This window comes from Hylobates moloch, unplaced genomic scaffold, assembly GCF_009828535.3.
Source record: "Hylobates moloch isolate HMO894 unplaced genomic scaffold, HMol_V3 SCAFFOLD_1, whole genome shotgun sequence".
Classification (NCBI taxonomy): domain Eukaryota; kingdom Metazoa; phylum Chordata; class Mammalia; order Primates; family Hylobatidae; genus Hylobates; species Hylobates moloch.
Genome location: NW_026652276.1, coordinates 99,446,960 through 99,468,007, shown reverse-complemented (window position 1 = coordinate 99,468,007; position 21,048 = coordinate 99,446,960). Strand labels below are relative to the sequence as shown.

Genomic DNA, 21,048 nt, shown 5'->3' with positions numbered 1-21,048 from the left:
CTTGGGAGGCTGAGGTGGGAGGATTGCTTGAGCCTGAGAGGTCGAGGCTGCAGTGAGCTGTGATCACAGCACTGTACGCCAGCCTGGGAAACAGCAAGACCCTGTCTCAAAAAAAAAAAAAAAAATTCATCTAGTACAAAGAGCAAGTACCAAGAGAAATTATAAGCCCCATTTATGCCTGATCAAAAACAGAACTTGATGTTTCATTAGTAACATCCTTCATGTTCACGCTTTATTCACACTCCCTTTGCCCTCTCCAGGTAGAAGCTTGCTGCAGATCTCCCTATTACTGTACTCACGTGAGGGCTTCTTTGCAGCACTGTCCTGAGGGGTTAAGATCCAGCAGAGACAAATGGAAATGTCTGCCAACAGTGTCACCTTGTCTTATCTGGCTGATGCCTCTTGAACTTCCTGGTTCTTACTAAACATCCAGGACCCAGAGCTCTTCATAGAAAATCACCATTAAGTTTGGAAGCTGGGAATCCTCATCACAAGGACAGTCCAGGTGCAAGTTCGTGGAATTACACAAAGCAGTGTATTGGAATCACACTAATCACACAGGATGGAAGAAGACAGAAAGCCAACAGAAGGATGCTTGGTAGTTTCGGGAATGTGGTACCGGGACAATGGGTTGGGATTAGACGGATGATCAGTTCGCCTGGTCATCTCTGCTAGGAAGGAGATAGTCCCCTGACAGAGGCACCTAAATTGTAATCCATGGGAACAGAGCAGAACTGCCTCCCAGTCAACTGAGTGGCTGAAGAGGTGACTTGGGACGCAATTATTTCTGATTTTAAAGAGCAAAACCTACCTAGCGATTAAAAAACCCGCTTGGAATTAGGGTCACAGTACCATGCTTTTGGAGTTAAACGAACACAAACGTTCTCACTCTCCATCAGGTCTAAAAAAGGGGATAGTCTCTAACTCCTCATCAACACTCAGTTGAACACATCAGAGATCCCACAGCTAACACACAGAGACAAAACCATCTTATCAGACAGTAAGCCTGCATCCATCTTACCCTGGGGAAATGCGCTCCCATAATTCTCCTGCCTGTTGTCCCTACTGAGATTCCTCCGAGCCAGATTCTGACATCCCCATTCCTCCAGAATGAGGGACACAGCCATGTCCTCGATCTTCACCATTGCCTGAAATAACACGAGACAAACAGTCATTTCCCCCCAAACTCAGGGACAATCCCATTGCTCAAACCCGGAGTCAGGAACAGACGTGGCTGCAAAGCTACAGGATGCTGGGAAGAAAAGGGTGGCCAGAACCTGGGGGTTGAGGGGAGTTTGTGGTAGAAAGACGCTAAAGGAGGGAACAGGGTTGGGGCTTCTTTGACAGCAGGGGCATCCAGAGTGGCCTGTGGGGACCACGAAGAGCGCTCAGGAACAGAGGCAGACGCTGGGGACTCAGGAGAGCAGAGGGGCCACAGCTCACCTGGGAATCCGCTGTGAATAGCGCAGATGCCATCTCCTGGTCTCTGGGACTACCCTCATGAGGGGGTGCAGGAATGTGGGCAGCAGGAAGAGCTGGGGGAGGAGAAAGGGGCTGTGAGTAAATCAGCTCTGCTCTGAGCCTTGCTCAAAGAAGGGCTCGGGGCACGTTCCTTCCTGCACCAGCATGTTTACTGCTCAGTGTTAAGGTCCCAAATACAGAATTCCAGACAACACAAACGAGAGAACACAGGGCCTCAGTTTTCCCAAGACCTCTACTCTTGAGTAGGAGTCATAAAAGGGTCCTAATCACCTGGTCCAACTTTTTTATTTTAAAGTCCTGAGACTGCAAATGACTTCCCTAATGTCACATTCCCAGTGGCAGAGCCAGGATGGGAACCCAGGTTCCTATTCTCAGCTATGAAAGTGGGTACCTTCAGCCCATGACTCAAGTCTGGCTCCTAATTTCCTCCAGTCCAAGGAATGATACCAGGATATGAGAATCTCATTTATGCCTATGCTTGTGGAAAACACAACACAGCTTTAAAATCTTTAGAAGCAGCTGAGGCGGGAGGATCGCTTGAGCCCAAGGGGTCGAGGCTGCAGTGAGCTATGATCACGCACTCCAGCCTGCATGACCAAGTGAGACCCTGTCTCAACGAAATCTAGAAAAACAAAAAAAACAACACTTTAGTAGCAATATCCAGAAAGGCAGGGAAGTAAGGAGGTCTCCTTAGCTCTGGGTACGTTTTTTGTTTGAGACAGAGTTTTGCTCTTGCTGCCCAGGCTGGAGTGCAATGGTGCGATCTTGGCTCATCGCAACCTTCGGCTCCCGGGTTCAAGTGGATTCTCCCACCTCAGCCTCCAGAGTAGCTGGGATTACAGGCATGCGCCACCACGCCCGGCTAATTTTGTATTTTTAGTAGAGGCGGGGTTTCTCCATGTTGGTCAGGCTGGTCTCGAACTCCTGATCTCAGGTGATCTGCCCGCCTCAGCCTCCCAAAGTTCTGGGATTACAAGTGTTAGCCACTGCGTCCAGCCACCTCTGGCTAAGTTTTTGCCACTTTTTGTCCCTCTACTTTTCTCCCTCACTTGGCCACAATAAATACTGTTGTTGTTGTTTTTTTTTTTTTTTTGATAAGATGTATGCATGGTTCAAATGTTGAGACAAAAGTCTGGGCTGACACATAATAAAAGACATGCATAACATTAACATATGATCACAATAACTGTGATGCATAATTAGGAAAATTTTAAATTGTACAATTTAACCCCCTCCCCACCTCTTGCCAAGTACTATTAGATTTGGAAATGTTACTGGTAGACAGATGATGTTAGTGAGATACAAGGATATTTGAGAAATGAATTTGAAACTGAATGACCAAACCTTGTACCTATTTCAAACCTTTATACAACAATAAGATAGGCTCTCTGTCACCCAGGTTGGAATGCAGTGCTCAAACATGTCTCACTGCAGCCTTGACCTCCTGGGCTCAAGTGATCCTCCCACCTTGGCCTCCCCAAATGCTGGGATTACAGGTGTGAGCCATTGCACCCAACCAAGTACTTTTTTTTTTTTTTTGGAGACGGAATCTCGCTCTATCACCCAGGCTGGTGTGCAGTGGTGCGATCTCAGCTCACTGCAACCTCCGCCTCCTGGGTTCAAGTGATTCCCCTGACTCAGCCTCCCAAATAGCTGGGACTATAGGTGCCTGCCACCACGCTCAGCTAATTTTTGTATTTTCAGTAGAGACGGGGTTTCACCATGTTGGCCAAGATGGTCTCAATCTCTTGACCTTATGATCTGCCCACCTCAGCCTCCCAAAGTGCTGGGATTATAGGCGTGAGTCACTGCACCCGGCCCCAAGTACTTAATTTTTTAAACTTCTGAGGGTAAGGAAACACTCTGGAAAACAAATAAGACAAAGAGGAAATCGAGAATAAATGTACATGTCTCAATTTATTTAAGAACTATTTACTAAAGAGCAAGTGTGTGTGCCAGGGTCCTTGAAACTGTTACTCTGGCAACCTAAACTCTATAATCTAGTGCTTAAGACCATGAATATCCTCTCCAGTTTCCTAAGGTCGCCCCCTGTGACTTCTGCTTTTAGAGTGTGGAGAAACCAGGCCGGGCGCGGTGGCTCACGCTTGTAATCCCAGCACTTTGGGAGGCCGAGGCGGGCGGATCACGAGGTCAGGAGATCGAGACCACGGTGAAACCCCGTCTCTACCAAAAATACAAAAAATTAGCCGGGCGTGGTGGCGGGTGCCTGTAGTCCCAGCTACCCAGAGAGGCTGAGGCAGGAGAATGGCGTGAACCCGGGAGGCAGAGGTTGCAGTGAGCCGAGATCGCGCCACTGCACTCCAGCCTGGGCGACGGAACAAAACCCCGACCCCCAGGCTCAAAAAAAAAAAAAAAAAGAGTGTGGAGAAACCTTACAAGAACATCAACAGTGGTGGAGTTAAACATCACGGTGCACCAGTGTTTTTTTTTGAGACAGGGTCTGGCTCTGTCACCCAGGCTGGAGTGCAGTTGCGCAATCTCCGCTCACTGCAAGCTCCGCCTCCCAGGTTCATGCGCCATTCTCCTTCCTCAGCCTCCCAAGCAGCTGGGACTACAGGCGCCCGCCACCATGCCCGGCTAATTTTTTGTATTTTTAGGAGAGACGGGGTTTCACCGTTAGCCAGGATGGTCTCAATCTCCTGACCTCGTGATCTTCCCGCCTCGGCTTCCCAAAGTGCTGGGATTACAGGCGTGAGCCACTGCGCCCGGCCACAGTGCACCAGTTTACACGGCTTTCTCTAGCATGTACCTGCTGGCTGTCCTCCAGGATGCATGGAAGAGAGGAGGCATCCTTAAGCTCCATGGTCTAATATTCCTTAAATGTCATCACCAATAAACACACTGGTTAAGGAATGTGCCTCGATCAATTCTTTTTTTTTTGAGACGAGTCTTGCTCTGACGCCCAGGCTGGAGTGCAGTGGAGCCATCTTGGCTCGCTGCAACCTCCGCCTCTCGGGTTCAAGCGTTCTTGTGCCTCAGCCTCCTGAATATCTGCGATTATAGGTGTACACCACCACAACCAACTAATTTTTGTATTTTTAGTAGAGACGGAGTTTCGCCATGTTGGCCAGGCTGGTCTTGAACTCCTGACCTCAAGCAATTCGCCCACCTTCACCTCCCAAAGTGCTGGGATTAGAGGCGTGGGCCACTGCGCCTGGCCTTTTTTTTTTTCTTTTTTGAGATGGAGTTTTGCTCTGTTGCCCAGGTTGGAGTGTGTATGAATTTTTAACAAAAAAGCTTAAGAAGTATAAAATAAATTTTTTTTTTTTTTTTTTTTAGAGGAGGAGTCTCGCTCTGTCGCCCAGGCTGGAGTGCAGTGGCACAATCTCGGCTCACTGCAAGCTCCGCCTCCCGGGTTCACGCCATTCTCCTGCCTCAGCCTCTCCGAGTAGCTGGGACTACAGGCGCCTGCCACCACGCCCGGCTGATTTTTTGTATTTTTTATTAGAGACGGGGTTTCACCGTGGTCTCGATCTCCTGACCTCGTGATCCACCCGCCTCGGCCTCCCAAAGTGCTGGGATTACAAGCGTGAGCCACCGCGCCCGGCCAAATAAATTTTTTTTTAACTAGAAAAACCCTTATAGAATAGGGGGATAAAAAATGTTTTTGTACAGCTGTGCAACATGTTTGTGTTTTGAGTTATGTATTATTACAACAGTCAAAAAGTTAAAAAAATCAAAAAGTTCATAAAGTAAAAAAGTTACAGTAAGCTAATCTATTATTATTATTTATTAATTTATTTTTTTCTGAGACAGAGTCTCACTCTGTCACCCAGGCTGGAGTGCAGTGGTGCAATCTCAGCTCACTGCAACCTCTGCCTATAGGTTCAAGTGATTCTTGTGCCTCAGCCTCCCGAGTAACTGGAATTACAGGCGTGCACCACCACGCCTGGCTAATTTTTTGTATTTTGTAGAGACGGTGTTTCACTATGTTGGCCAGACCAGTCTGAGACTCCTGGCCTCAAGTGATCCGCCCACCTTGGCCTCCCAAGGCTAGGATTAAGCCATGAGCCACCATGCCTGGCTGATTTATTATTGAAGAAACAAAAATTTTAAGGATAAATTTAGTGTAGCCTAAGTGTACAGTGTTTCTACAGTCTATGGTAATGTCCTAGGCTTTCACATTAACTCACCACTCACTCACTGACTCATCCAGAGCAACTTCTGTTCCTACAAGTTCCAGTCATGGTTAAGTGTGCCATACAGGGGTACTTTTTTTTTTGAGACGAGTTTCGCTCTTGTTGCTCAGGCTGGAGTGCGACGGCGTGATGATGGTGCGATTTCGGCTCACCGCAACCTCTGCTGCCTGAGTTCAAACGATTCTCCTACCTCAGCCTCCTGAGTAGCTGGGATTATAGGCGCCCGCCACCAGGCCTGGCTAATTTTGTATTTTTAGTAAAGACGGGGTTTCTCCATGTTGGTCAGGTGGGTTTCGAACTCCCAACCTCAGGTGATCTGCCTGCCTTGGCCTCCCAAAGTGCTGGGATTATAGGTGTGAGCCGCTGTGCTCAGCCAATTTTTGTATTTTCAGTTGACACTGGGTTTTAACATGTTGGCCAGGCTGGTCACAAACTCCTAACCTCAAGTGGTCCACCCACCTTGGCCTCCCAAAGTGCTGGGATTACAGGCGTGAGCCACCGTGCCCCGGACTAAAAATCTTTTATACTCTGTTTTTACTTTTTTGATGTTTAGATACACAAATACCACTGTTACAATTCCCTACAGTGTTTAGTACAGTATTTGTAGCGTAGGTGTGCAGAAGGCTAGACCATCTACGTTTGTGTAAGTATACTTCATGATGTTCGCACAACAAAATCACTTAACATTGCACTTACCATAACATATCCCTGCCATTAAGTGATAAATGTACTTTTAGCATTCCTTGTCTTTACATTCTATGCACATACTTTGATTTTAAAATTGGATAAAGATATTACATATTTCCGTCAAAAGAGAAAAAACAAGTAACATGACTTTTTATTTACATGACTGTGAACTGATCTTTTTTCGTGTTCCTCAGCTCCCCTCAAAAGTTCTTCCATTCTTTTCCCATTGTTTGAAATTTCTGAAAATAACCTAGAAAAGACTGATGCTATAGTTTTTTTTATTGAAACAGAATCTCACTCTGTCACCCAGGCTAGAGTGCCGTGATTATTTATTTTTTTTTCTTTGCTATAAATACATGTGTTTCGTGAGTGAGGGGCAACAGAAGGCAGAGAGATGGCGCTGTACACAGCTGGTATAGGCTTGGAGGTAGAACGCCAGAGAGACAGGCACACAGACAGTCCGCCCAGCAGGGCAGGCCGGGCAGCATTCTGGGGCTTGTAACGGTTGGTGGGCGAGAGACAGCAGGAGGTCTGGCCCAGGGCTGGAGGGGCCAAGGCACCCCGCAGGCTCCAAGGTCCGAGGTCCTGGGTGGCATCAGTGGTGGCGCCTGGGCTCAGCTCACATCATTCAGGGCCTTGCGGGCAAACTCGGGCAGCACCAAGGCAGCGCGGTGCACATCGGAGTTGTAGTACTTCAGCTGCATCTGCACCACCTGCTGCTGCGTCAGCGGCTGCACCGGCTCCTGGAAGTTGGTGCTCGGGTTCTTGCTGCACGGCATGAAGCCGATCTGGCCACTGGGGTAGGTGGGGATGGTGCAGTAGGCGTAGGCCACCACAGGGAACAAGGACTGGCAGAACTGCCGCATCTCCTTGATGAGGTCCAGGTGCAGCCACTGGCACTCGCCCTGGCAGCAGAGGACACCATCTTCCTTGAGGGCTGTCTTCATGAGCTGGTAATAGGACTCCTTGAAGAGACTTTCGGCGGGGCCCATGGAGTCTGAGGAGTCAGTGATGATCACATCGAAGGCATCCTGATTCTGTTTCATGAACTCAAAATCGTCACCCACATGTAGGGTCAGCTTCGAGCTAGAGTAGCCAAAGGCCATGCCTGGCAGGAACTTCTTGGAGACTTGGATGATATCCTCGTCGATCTCACACTGGACCACGGACTCCACGGAGGGGTGCTTCACCACCTCACGCAGGACACCTCCATCTCGGCCCCCGATGATCAGCACCCTTCGCGGGTTGGGGTGGCTGCAGAGAGGCAGGTTGGCGATCATCTCCTGGTAGAACTCGTCTCTCTCTGTGCACTGGATGACACCGTTCCAACACCAGCACGTTGCCATAGGTCTTACTGCGGAAGACGAGGATGTCCTGGTAGCGCGAGCGCCGGTGGTGGAGCAGCTGCTCCACCTGCAGCGAAAGGGCCTGGCCGGGCCACAGGCTGCAGGTCTCCCGGAATCAGCCCTCGCGGATGGCGGCGGGGCCGTCGGGGCCGGGCTCCATGGCTGGCGGGCGGGCGGCGCGGGGCGTGGGCCGACTGCAGGCCGCGCAGCGCCGCAGCACAACGGGACCAGCTCCGCCCGCCATCTGCGCCACAACCTAACCCCGGCGCGGGATTATTTTTATATATTTTAAATAACATGGATCTTTAAAAAAGATTTATGATCCTTTTGAAGATAATTTATGACATACTAGAGTGTTTTAAAACCTACGCTGAAAATAATGACATCTGTTCCCAATACTTTCCTATTAAAAATGTGCTGGACATCTGGAATGCTGATAATTCAATAAATAATACCTACCAGGTTCATTACGCATAGTTCATTTGCCTTCGTAGTAACATTTAACTCCTGAGATTGGTCTGTAAGTTGTATTTTCCCCAATATTTGGTAATAATGACAATGGAGAATAACTAAACAAAAAACAAGCATGCGGCTTTTTTTATTTTTTAAAATTTTTTAATTAATTCTTTTTTTTTTTTTTTTTTAAGACAGTCTCGCTTTGTCACCCAGGCTACAGCGCAGTGCTACGATCTTGGCTCACTGCAACCTCCACCTCCTGGGTTCAAGTGATTCTCCTGCCTCAGCTTCCCGAGTAGCTGGGATTACAAGCATGTGCCACCATGCCTGGCTAATTTTCATATTTTTAGTAGAGACAGGGTTTCGCCATGTTGGCCAGGCTGGTCTCAAATTCCTGACCTCAAGTGATCTGCCCGCCTCAGCCTCCCAAAGTGCTGGGATTACAGGTGTGAGCTACCGTGCCCAGCCTAATTCTTTTCTGTAAGTAGCTTTTGAGATAGGGTCCTTGCTCTGTTGCCCAGGCTGAAGTAGTGGCGTGATTACAGCGCACTGCAGCCTCAACCTCTTGGGCTCAAGCAATCCTCCCACCTCAGCCTCCTGAGTAGCTGGAATCACAGGTGTGCGCCACCATACCTGGCTAATTTTTCTATTTTTTGTGGAGATGGGGTCTCGCTATGTTGCCCAGGCCTAACATGCTTCTTCATCACAGGCACTCAGCAGCACAAAGACTCTTGTCCTGAATCATTTTCCTTCCCCCAAATGAAACCTTGCTTCTTACCTCGTGACTGTAAGAGGCGGGGTTTCCGAGATGAATGTTTGAAGTGGGACTGGGTGGCCTCGTGATGAAGGTCAAAGCTCGAGGACTCCTGAACTGGATCCAGAGGCACCATCCCCCTTGCGAGCATCTCAGGTCCATGAACTTGACCTGGGACCTGAAGATAGACAGGTTGTCTTGTGGGTAAATCACTTTGTAAATGGGAATTAAAATATTTAAAAACAGACCATGAGTATGCCAGTGGATGCAGGGAGAAAGCCAGAACATTTTTAAGCCAGAGTAACCACCTAATGACCTAAAGACTGCCAATACTTCTCCTCGCTCCAGTTTCAACGTCTGTGCCCTGCTCACACATAATAGGTTTCACCTCTTTTTACCTGTTGTCCTGATAAATCAAGCTCCAAGTCTTCTAGAAGGGTCACGGCCTCCTCTCCACTATCGGGGCGGTATTCCTGCAGCCAGACCTGGAGCTCCTTGGGCAGGATGGAAAGAAACTGCTCTAGCACCAGCAGCTCCACGATCTGCTCCTTGGTGTTTATTTCTGGCCGCAGCCACTGATGACAAAGTTCCTTCAGCCGACTGAGAGCCTCTCGGGGCCCAAAAGTGTTCTGGTAACAGAAGCGCCTGAAGCGTTGGCGGAATATCTCTGGGTCTGGAGGAGGCGTGTCCTGTAGGCTGGAATCCTGCCCCCACATGTGGTCTTCCTCATCTTCCTCTTCCACCTTCACTATTACGATACCATCCTTCTCCTGTGCAGCCTGCGGGGACAGACCTGTGGCTTCCCGTGATTCAGCAGTCATCATTCAGGCTCCAGGAACTGACTTGATCCAAACAGGGTCTGTGCTCACCTTTATGTCCTGGGAGGTTTTATGATATGTTTCTGTACTATTCCTGAAGTACAAAAAAAAAAGTCATTAGTACGTACCTTTACAAAAAGTGATCTGTGCTGCTAACACTTTATAGGAGGCAGGACATCGAGGCACTATCAGAACGCTCCTGAGGCCGGGGACGGTGGTTCACGCCTGTAATCCCAGCACTTTGGGAGGCCGAGGCAGGTGGATCGCCTGAGGTCAGGAGTTCGAGACCAGCCTGGCCAACATGGTGAAACCCTGTCTCTACTAAAAATACAAAAATTAGCCGGGCGTGGTGGCGGGTGCCTGTAATCCCAGCTACTCGGAAAGCTGAGGCAGGAGAATCGCTTGAATCCAGGAGGCGGAGGTTGTAGTGAGCTGAGATTACGCCATTGCACTCCCTGCCTGGGAGACAAGAAGTTAAACTCCGTCAAAAAAAAAAAAATCCTGAAAAATAGAGGAAAAAACTACAGTCTCCATTGTCACTCCCTGTATCAAGATTTGCAAACACAAACCTCAAACAGGCCGACTCCACCCTCAGGGTGTTTGCTTGGAGTCAGAGTGATTTACCTGCAGGTGGACAGCAGGTTATGAAATGGAGCATTGACAGTGCCCAGCCCAGAGAGCTGAATGTTAGCAGAGTGCCAGGTGCCAGGCTTAAAGCAGTACATGCACCATCTTCTTTTGTCCCTACAACAGCCCTAGTAGGTCAGCCAAACTGTTAAGTGCCGTTTTACAAATGACATAACTGAGGGTTAGGTTTGCTCAGTAGTAGGTGGCTGCCTACTGGAGTCAATATTCAACCAAATTTGAGGCCCTGGGACCTACTTTTGTACCATCCAGCTACTTTTGCTATTTTTATGAGTGCCTTGGGCAGTCTAAATTGTGGTTTCCAAAGTACAAGATGATCCCCAAGGGATACAGAAAGAAAATAATCAGAACGTCTGTATCTTAAAAGTGAGAGAAATTAAGCCATATTTAACATACAAATTGACACTAATACCCTTACTTAGTCGGTGCTGACCTGTCACAGGTGTTGTTCATTTTAGACACTGTGATGTAGCCTGGTTTATCTGAGACCAGTTATGTGAAATAACGGATTTCTAAATCTAGCTTTAGCTGGGCGCGGTGGCTCACGCCTGTAATCCCAGAACTTTGGGAGGCCAAGGCGGGCAGATCACGAGGTCAGGAAATCGAGACCATCCTGGTTAACATGGTGAAACCCTATCTCTACTAAAAATATAAAAATTAGCTGGGCGTGGTGGCGCGTGCCTGTAGTCCCAGCTACTCGGGAGGCTGAGGAAGGAGAATCACTTGAACCCGGGAGGCGGAGGTTGCAATGAGCCGAGACTGCGCCACTGCACTCCCCTGGCCACAAAGCGAGACTCTGTCTCAAAAAAAGAAAAAAGAAAAAAAAATCCGGCTTTAACTAATCTTACTCTCATAAAAGAGACAAGCAGCTTTAAAGATTCTTGTGGCCAGATGTGGTGGCTCATGCCTATAATTCCAGCCCTTTGGAAGGATGAGGCAGGAGGATGCTTGAGGCCAGGAGTTTGAGACCAGCCTGGGCAACATAGCAAGACCCTGTCTCTATGAAAAAGAAAAAAATTAGCTGGACATGGGGACTGTGTCTGCAGTCACAGCTACTCAGGAGGCTAAGGTGGGAGGATTGCAGTCAGCTATGATCACGCCACTGCATTCCAGCCTGGGTGACAGAGCAAGGCCCTATCAGGAAAAAGAAAAAAAAAAAAGATTCCTGTAGAGAAACCGCGATTACAGGACACACTAATAATATAAACAGACGTGAACAAGAAAATGGCACAGATGAAGCTTCTATCTAGAGCAAGGTTTTAGCCACATTAGGAGGTAAAAACCAAAGTCAATCTAAATCAAAGAAAAAGTCACCAATGAGTAAGTAGCTTCTTTAAAAAAAAGTGTGAAGAAAGAGCAATTACAAGAACAGCTGTATGAAATGGTTCCATTGTTATGTAATTTAACTGCCAAAACTGATATCAAGTATCCAGGAAAAACCCATCTATGTTCACATTTTAGAAACTTGGGGCTGGGTGAGGTGGCTCATGCCTGTAATACCAGCACTTTGGGAGGCTGAGGCAGGGAGCAGGGGCTACCTGCGGTCAGGAGTTCAACACCAGCCTGGCCATTATCGTGAAACCCCGTCTCTACTAAAAATACAAAAAATTAGCTGGGCATGGTGGCAGGTGCCTGTAATCCCAGCTATTTGGGAGGCTGAGGAAGGAGAATCGCTTGAACCCAGGAGGCTGAGGTTGCAGTGAGCTGAGATCATGCCATTGCACTTCAGCCTGGGCAACAAAGTGAGACTGCGTCTCAAAAAAAAAAAAAAAAAAAAAACTGGAAATATTTTCTAACCTGTTTAAAAATCTTTCAAATGAAGAATTTCAGGTGGGTCTTAAGCCTATCTGTTAAAAATATAAAATGCCACTGCCTGATTAGTTTGTAAGAATATACTCTTTGCATTTCAACAACAAAAATTTAGCATGGTTGATGGGCTGGATCAATCACAAGTTACTAAGCAGAACTGACACTGTGATTCTTCCATCTGAAGCTACAAATCTTTCTGAATTTATCCTTTTCACCTCTACATCAATCAAAACTAAGCATCAAATTGAAGTTTTAGAAACAGACCATTCAACTGCTTTATTATGATGAGTTAAACCAAGAGTTTTAAACTAGCAAAAGCATTTTTAGTTTTATGGCTCTCACTAAACATATTCTTAATTTTGGTGAAAAAGGGATCGTGTACATATAACAGCACAAAAATTATCTTTTTTTCTTTTTTTTTTGAGACGGAGTCTCGCTCTGTCGCCCAGGCTGGAGTGCAGTGGCGCAATCTCAGCTCACTGCAAGCTCCGCCTCCCGGGTTCACGCCATTCTCCTGCCTCAGCCTCTCCGAGTAGCTGGGACTACAGGCGCCCGCCACCACGCCCGGCTAATTTTTTGTATTTTTAGTAGAGACGGGGTTTCACCGTGGTCTTGATCTCTTGACCTTGTGATCCGCCCGCCTTGGCCTCCCAAAGTGCTGGGATTACAAGCGTGAGCCACCGCGCCTGGCCTACTTTTTTTCTTTTTTTTGAAACAGAGTCTTGCTCTATCGCCCAGGCTGGAGTGCAATGGCATGATCTCAGCTCACTGCAACATCCGCCTCTTGGGTTCAAGTGATTCTCCTGCCTCAGCCTCCCGAGTAGCTGGGATTACAGGCACGAACCACCATGCCTGGCTAATTTTTGTATTTTTAGTAGACACACGGTTTTGTCATGTTGGCTAGGCTGGTCTCAAATTCCCAGCCTCAAGTGATTCACCTGACTCGGCCTCCCAAAGTGCTGGGATTACAGGTCATACTTATTTTTTTATCTAGTTCCATGAAGTCCAGCTTCCTTTCTTTGGTTCCCTGCCTTCATTTTCTCTCTTCTCTCCCACAATCCACCTTTCAGATTATTCTTTCTAAAACTCTACAGCCTTGCAGTCAATACTTTCCAGTGCCTGGTACCAATTTCCCCTCAAGCTTCTTTTCCCATCAATCCCCGCATAAACCTTCTCTATGCAACAAAAGCACTCTCATCAGTATTTCCTACATATGCCTTCTATTTTGACTGCCATCCTTTCCTCACATCACACTCCACACCTGGGACTTCCCCCCACAGTCCTCTCTGCCTTTTCAAATCCCACTTATCCTTTAAAGCTAACTAAAACGCCACTTGCCTCTCATCGCTGTTCAAGAACCCTCTCATAAGTATAACAGTAAGAGCCAATGTTTACTGAGAGCTTTCTAGGTACTGGGGTATTTAAGCATTTTCACTTGACCACATAATCTTAGGAGATAGCTACACTTATCATCTCACTATATAAAGAACTGAGGGGCTGAGCGCAGCGGCTCACGCCTGTCATCCCAGCACTGTGGGAGGCCAAGGCAGGTAGATAACCTGAGGTCAGGAGTTTGAGACCAGCCTGGATAACATGGCGAAACCCCATCTCTACTAAAAATACAAAAATTAACCAGGTGTGGTGGTGCATGCCTGTAGTCCCAGCTACTTGGGAGGCTGAGGCAGGAGAGTCGCTTGAACGTGGGAGGCGGAGGCTGCAGTGAGTTGAGATCGCACCACTGTACTCCAGCCTAGGCAAGAGCGAGACTCCATCTCAAAAAACAAGAAGAACTGAGGTATACTGCCATTAAATAACTTACTCAAGGTCACACAGCAAGTATATGGTAGAGGGAGAATTTGAAATAAAAGTGACTCTCCAATGTTAACACTTTAACCATTATACAAAATTTATCTTGTACCTAACATGTGGGGTATACAGATCCTAAAACGAAGGCCTATGAAGGTAACAATGAAGAATCAATTGGCCAGGCACCGTAGCTCACGCCTGTAATCCCAGCACTTTGGGATGTCGAGGAGGGTCGATTACCTGAGCTCAGGAGCTCCAGACCAGCCTGGCCAACATGCAAAACCCCATCTCTACTAAAAATACAAAAATTAGCTGGATGTGTGGCACACGCCTGTACTCCAGCCTGTAATCTCAGCTACTTGGGCGGTTGAGGCAGGAGAATCGCTTGAACCTCGGAGGTGGAGGTTGCAGTGAGCCGAGATTGCGCCACCACACTCCAGACTGGGTGACAGAGCGAGACTCCTTCTCGAAGAAAAAAAAAAATCACCCAGGAACGGGCCTTATCTACCACCCAGTTTTCACTGGAGGGTCACTGTGTGACTGAAGCCCTTCCTGGGAAAGGGAGGAGACACAGCAGAAGATTCGAGTGGGGACTGTCTACAACATAACCAGGTGGGATCTTCAAACATGGTAACTGAGCAGAACTAGTGTGATGGCGAGCCCAGCCACCAGAAATCCCTACTTTTGTGAAAGTTTTATCCTGCCTCAGCTATTGAGCAGAACACTTCTTGGGTCAGTGGGAAGATGCGACTCTAAGGAGGAAATGAGTCCGGGGGAAATAGACATGGACATGGGCACATTCCCTGTGCCCACAACCGGGACAGATAATCCTCCCCACCTTCAGTATCTCTCTGCTCCTACTCTGGGGTCCAGGAAAGACCCATCACAGCAGTGGAAAGGCTGGGTTTTATTTTAGGTTTGCCAGATGATCTGAGCACACACTCTTCTCTTCTGTCTCTAAAGGCCCTAATGCTCTTCACCAAACATTTGCTAGGTAATTTCTCATGATGTGCCAGGCGCAGTGGCTCACACCTGTAATCCTAGCAGTCAGGGAGGCTGAGGTGGGTGGATCACAAGGTAAGGAGATCGAGACCATCCTGGCTAACAAGGTGAAACCCCGTCTCTACTAAAAATTTAAAAAATTAGCTGGGCATGGTGGCGGGCGTCTGTAGCCCCAGCTACTCGGGAGGCTGAGGCAGGAGAATGGCGTGAACCCGGGAGGCGGAGGTTGCAGTGAGCCCAGATTGCGCCACTGCACTCCAGCCTGGGTGACAGAGTGAGACTCTGTCTCAAAACAAACAAACAAAAATTTCTCATGATGTTTCTTTCTCTGTAATTTTTCTTGCCTTCTTCCTCAACTAGGTTATTAAGAGCAGGCCTCTTTGTACTTCTTAGACCACTGAACATGATTCCTTGCAAGCCTCAGTTTCAAAAATACACTTGACTGAATTGACAATGTTACTATTTTTTAAAAGCCTGATCATTCTACATTCAGTGTTGCCCTCAAATTTGTTCCATGGACTAGTTGGATAAGTTTCAGGTTAGCATTAAAGCTGCTCCACCCCTTACTAGTTGACGACCTTAGGCAAGTCAACAAGTTAACCTCTCTATGCATCAATTTCCTCATCTGTATAATGGGAATAAAAATCAGCATTTGCCCCATAGAGTTGCTGTGAGGATTAAATGAGGTAATAGATATAAAGCACTTAAAATAGTGCCTGGCATTTAGTAGGCACTATAGAAATGTCTTAATTTTTTTCAGTAAGCGTAAAAGATGTAACTGTACATTCCAATTTTCAGCCTGCTTATAAGATTAAGCAATGGGACAACTCCTGTAATAGTTAAAGCTGCACAGGCAATAACTGAATTCTAGTCTCCCACAACTAAGTGGCACATCCCTGAGTGAGGTATTTAACTTCTCTGGCATTTTGTATCCTCATCAGTCAAATAGGGGTAGGGTGGGGGTTCCAGATAGTAGGAAACTACCTCTGGGTGAATATGGGCTGAAAAACATACTGACATACCATCCACTTTAAATAAAATTACCTCCAGCAGCTAAGGATACCTCAGTTCTCACCTGGGATAAACAGAAATGATTTTCTTAAACAAGGGCTTGAAGTTACAAGCTCAAAGGCTGTTTTCTAAACAGCCCAGTATTTTTCCAGGGCATAGTCTTGAAAACGTAAATAAAGGCTGGGCACACGGTGGCTCACGCCCGTAATCCCAGCACTTTGGGAGCCCGAGGTCAGCGGATTGCCTGAGATCAGACGTTCGAGACCAGCCTGGCCAACATGGCGAAACTCTGTCTCTACTAAAAATACAAAAATCAGCCAGGCCTTGGGGCACGTGCCTGTAGTCCCAGCTATTTGAGAGGCTGAGGCAGGAGAATTGCTTGAACTCGGGAGGCAGAGGGTGCAGTGAGCCGAGATCATACCACTGCACTCCAGCCTGAACGACAGAGCAAGACTCTGTCTCAAAAAAAAAAAAAAGTTTAAATAAATTGCCCTTTGCCCTTTACACTCATCTTTTTAAAGAGCTATCAAATGTTTTAATATGAAAAAGCTACCTTAAAAGACAGCTAGCTCTAGCTATTCAAATAATATTGATACTCCCACAGAATGAAAATGTTAGATTTAATATGCTATTCATCTGTATTTTAAATGCTTTTAAATCGAGAATCAGCAAAAGACTAAGTAGCTAGCTTCCTTGTTTGTATTTTAAGAGTGGCGAAAACTGTCTGAAATAATAAACAAGAATCTTGTATGGTAATTCAGAGAAGATACAAACCTGGATACACATTCTGGGGCAAATCACCATGGTTTCCTATGTAATACAGTGATTTCTCCACATTTGTTCAGCATATATACTAACAGTGCTTTGTTGATGTGGTTACAATGAAGTATTTATTGACCGCCTCCAATCCGCCTAGCACTGGCCCGTACAATAAATGCTTTCTTTGGTCCCAGGCCATGCAACAGCCACTCTCTATAATGAAAGTATCTTATTGTGTACCGGGGGCACTGCAGGAAAGGGAGGGGAGGGATGGAGGAGTGTCAAGCTAAACTGTAGTTTTTTTTTTTTTTCAATTACATTGACCAAATCATTTCGAAGTCGGAAGGGCCTTTGGAGAAAATCCAGTTAGTTTTATTGATGACGAAATTAAGACTTGGTGTCTCGTCTTATCCAAGGTCACTCAGCTAATCAGTCTCCTAGTGACACAGTGCAATTTCCACAAATTCCCTTCACTTCTCACCCCACACCATGTCAAACAGAGCAACTATCCAGAATTGAAAAATCCACCTAACGTCCCGGACAGCTCTTTTCCAAAGCCTTCAAAGCATTCCATCAAACTGAAAGAGTGGAGTGTATATACCCTCTACTAGATCCCAATCACTTATTTATCCACTGTGACTAGGCTTCAAATACTCTTTAATCACCGCTCAGTGATGAGGGTGGGAGAAGGAAAGGCAGGTCTGGAAACTTTTGCGGCACCTCAAAATGTGTCCATCTCTCATCCTTCCGCTCACTTTACCTCGAGGTCTCGAAGGACCCGGGGGGGGGGGGGGGGACACCTCACCGGAATCAAAGCAAATGGCGACTAAGGGAGAGCAGAAAAATCAAGACCGGGGTCGGTTCGCTCGCGACCCCGTTTGCAGAAACATCAAAGGGCGATGACGACACTGCGGGAGAGGGGCCCGCAGACGGCTTCTCCCTAGGTATCCGGGCACCCTCGGCCACTGAAACCCTCGTCCCCTCCCCGCCTGGTCCTGGGGGTGGGGCGGGGACGTCTCCCAGGGAGAACGACGCTTCCTACGGCCGGGCCCAGCCAGGAGGCAGGGGCATGGACTCTCTTCGCACAACACCTGGGCCGCCTGGAGGGGGTCCCAGGGCCGCAGCTGCGGAGCCCACCCTCGCGCACACACCCTTGCGGCCCCGCCCGCCCACCCCAGAGGCCGGCCCCAAGTCTCACCGTGAGCCCCGGGAGCGGCCTGGGGGCGCTGGGCGAGAAAGGGGAGCTGACTCTGGGGCTCAGGCCGGCCGAAGGGCACCGCACACGGACTTAGGCCCTCCCGACGCCTCGACACAGACACAATGAGTCACAAAGGCCGGAAGTGTGTCAGCACCTCGTCTTCCGGGACCGCGCCGCGCTTCCGGGTCCTCTCTAGGAGCGCGGGAGGACTTTGCATCTCGTTTCCGAATCGCTGGACCAGGCGCCTGCCCTTGAGTTTTCAAGCCTCCAGCTTGGAGGATCCGGTCCCTGTTCGCCCCTAGTTAATGCGGGGACTAACGGGAGCGGGTGGTGGGGGGTTTCAGGCTTTCCCCTACTCAAACTCAAACAGACTCTCCAGCTCAGACACGTCCATGTGAAAGTTCGATTTCACCTGTCTTTTTCATCTCAGGCAGTCCTTGTAGTAATTACAGTTATTATCAAGCAATAATAGTACTTGGTAATTGTATGTCTGTGGCAAAGGAGCCGAAACAAGTATGTAGACAGAGGAAGATCAAAGTGAAGCCAAGGGTGGCTGGTTTCCCAAAGCTGCCACGGTAGCTTCTCTCAGGGCCCTGGAGCTATATGGAGTGGTATTTTCAAATACTTGGTCTGTGGACAAGGGATGTCTTTCCACAAGCAAGCATAGTTATAAGGTTCTGTGCTTTGCTCATGTGGCATATGCTATTATAGCCGTTTAAAAGGAGTTTTCAGAGTAACAACAGACACTTTTACCTTCAAAGTGCTTTCACAACCTACCACAGTTACAGCCTTCATCTTTGCCTTGCAGGGTAAGGCACGCGTAAGAGGGGGCCACCTTGTGCAAGGGTGGGGGGGGGACTACAGGCTTTAATGGTTGTGACTTTCCACTATGTTCCGAGACAAGTTCATGGGAGAAACTGAACTCAGTAGCTTGGTTGTGTGACTCTTACTGCTTAGAGAGATTTACTTTCTTTTTTTAGATGGAGTCTCACTCTGTCACCCAGGCTGGAGTGCAGTGGCACCATCTTGGCTCACTGCAACCTCCACCTCCCAGGTTCAAGCGATTCTCCTGCCTCAGCCTCCTGAGTACCTGGGACTACCGGCACACACCACCATGCCTGGTTAATTTTTGTATTTTTAGTAGAGAACAGGGTTTCACCATATTGGCCAGGATGGTCTCCATCTCCTGACCTTGTGATCCACCTGCCTCAGCCTCCCAAAGTGCTGGAATTACAGGTGTGAGCCACTGTGCCCGGCCAGATTTACTTTTTAAAAAATGTTTGAAAACTAAAAAGCAATGACAGGGCCAGACATGATGACTCAAGCCTGTAATCTTAGCACTTCAGGAGGCTGGGATGGGAGGATTCTTGAGCCCAAGAGTTGGAGACCAGCCTAAGCAACGTAATGAGACCCTGTCTCTACAAAAAATACTAAAATTAGCTGGGTGCATGGTGGTGTGTGCCAGTGGTCCCAGCTGCTTGGGAGGCTGTGGTAGAAGGATGGATTGAGCCCAAGAGGTTGAGGCTGCAGTGAGCTATGATTGCGCCATTGCACCCCAGTCTGGGCGACAGAGCAAGATCCCATCTCAAAAAAGAAAAAAAGGGCCGGGTGCGGTGGCTCATGCCTGTAATCCCAGCAGTTTGGGAGGCCAAGGTGGGTGGATCATGAAGTCAAGAGATTGAGATCATCCTGGCCAATATGGTGAAACCCCGTCTCTACTAAAAATACAAAAATTAGCTGGGCGTGGTGGCACGCGCCTATAGTCCCAGCTACTTGGGAGGCTGAGGCAGGAGAATCGCTTGAACTCCAGAGGCGGAGGTTGCAGTGAGCCGAGATCATGCCACTGCTCTCCAGCCTGGGGACAGAGCTAGACTCCGTATCCAAAAAAAAAGCAACGACAGTATCATTAAAGGAAATTTGCAAAATGGACAAAAATAATTACCTGTAATCTCTCCACCCTAACACAATCCCCATGGCTTTAGTTTACCTTTTTCCTGTTTTCATATACAAATAAATATTTATTGATATTATTTTAAACACTGTTCAAAACCATAGTTGTAGTTGTATTGAAGAGGAGGCTGGTATCCTGGAAGTATCTGCTACATTCATATCACGTGAACACTGTTTTCTAAGGAAGAGAAAATATATTTACTATTCAGTAAGTGGAAATAGATCATCATCAAGGTCTTCATACTCATCGTTTTCACATTGAGTAAGCTGAGGAGAAAGAGGAAGGGTTGCTGTTGCTGTCTCAGGGGTGGCAGAGGCAGGAAGTGATCCGCCAGCCTTGGCCTCCCAAAGTGCTAGGATTACAGGTGTGAGTCACCGCACCTGGCTTCTTTTCTTTCTTTCTTTTTTGAGACAGAGTTTCCCTCAGTTGCCATGTTGGAGTGCAATGGCGTGATCTCGGCTCACTGCAACCTCCGCCTCCTGGGCTCAAGCAATTCTCATGCCTCAGCCTCCCAAGTAGCTGAGATTACAGGTGTGCACTCACCATGCCTGGCTAATTTGTGTATTTTTAGTAGAGATGGGGTTTTACCATGTTGGCCATGCTGGTCTCAAACTCTTGGCCTCAAATGATCCACCCACCTCGGCCTCTCAAAGTGCTGGGATTACAGGTGTGAGCCACCACGCCTGGCCTCGACATCTTTGATTACTTCCTAAGGATGGATTCCAAGAAATGAGGTTACTGGTTCCACAGATAGTCAGAGGGAATATAGGCAATAACCTTGGTAACCCCAGGGTTCTAGACCTGTGAGCAAACAAGTTCAGCTGACAAGATCAGGTGGTATCCACACAAGAGTTTTGAAAGAACTCAAAGATGAAAGTGTTGAAAGAATCATGAAACGTAATGATTTATGATTACAAAGAGACACTGTGCTTAAAAATTGGCTGGCTGCCCTGAACAAATAAAAGTTCCTGAAGGGCACCCTAGAAATTGTGGGTGCCTAAGTTTGACTTCCGTGTTGTGAAAGCTGGTGGAGTCAATGCTGAAGGGAAGCCCGGGTTTGCGGCTGTGACTGGGTGGCTGCAGCTACTCCTGGGAGGGAGGGTCTCCTGTCTCTCCAACTTGGAAGGAGGTTGGGGGCTTCCACGTGTTCCCAGCTCCCTCCAG

The 21,048-nt window shown here is 47.8% G+C and overlaps 1 protein-coding gene across 4 annotated transcripts in view; it reads right to left on the bottom strand.

Annotated features, from left to right (window-relative positions):
• ZKSCAN1 (zinc finger with KRAB and SCAN domains 1) overlaps positions 1-18,064 on the bottom strand; it is a 29,245-nt gene extending 11,181 nt beyond the window's left edge. For 2 of the 4 annotated variants that reach the window (XR_009214621.1, XM_058443208.1), the window contains exons 1-5: positions 17,934-18,060; positions 9,284-9,797; positions 8,910-9,063; positions 1,444-1,535; positions 1,022-1,148 (exon numbers count right to left, since the gene is read on the bottom strand). Coding sequence is in view for 3 of the 4 variants with exons in the window: in XM_058443208.1 (XP_058299191.1) it covers positions 1,022-1,148; positions 1,444-1,535; positions 8,910-9,063; positions 9,284-9,709 (799 nt within the window). In the remaining variant the exon portion in view is untranslated. Of the gene's footprint in view, positions 1-1,021; positions 1,149-1,443; positions 1,536-4,764; positions 7,684-8,909; positions 9,064-9,283; positions 9,798-17,933 lie in introns of those variants that run through there. The other 2 variants (XM_032756014.2, XM_058443204.1) reach the window with 2 other exon arrangements.
• Between the last annotated feature and the right edge of the window lie 2,984 nt (positions 18,065-21,048).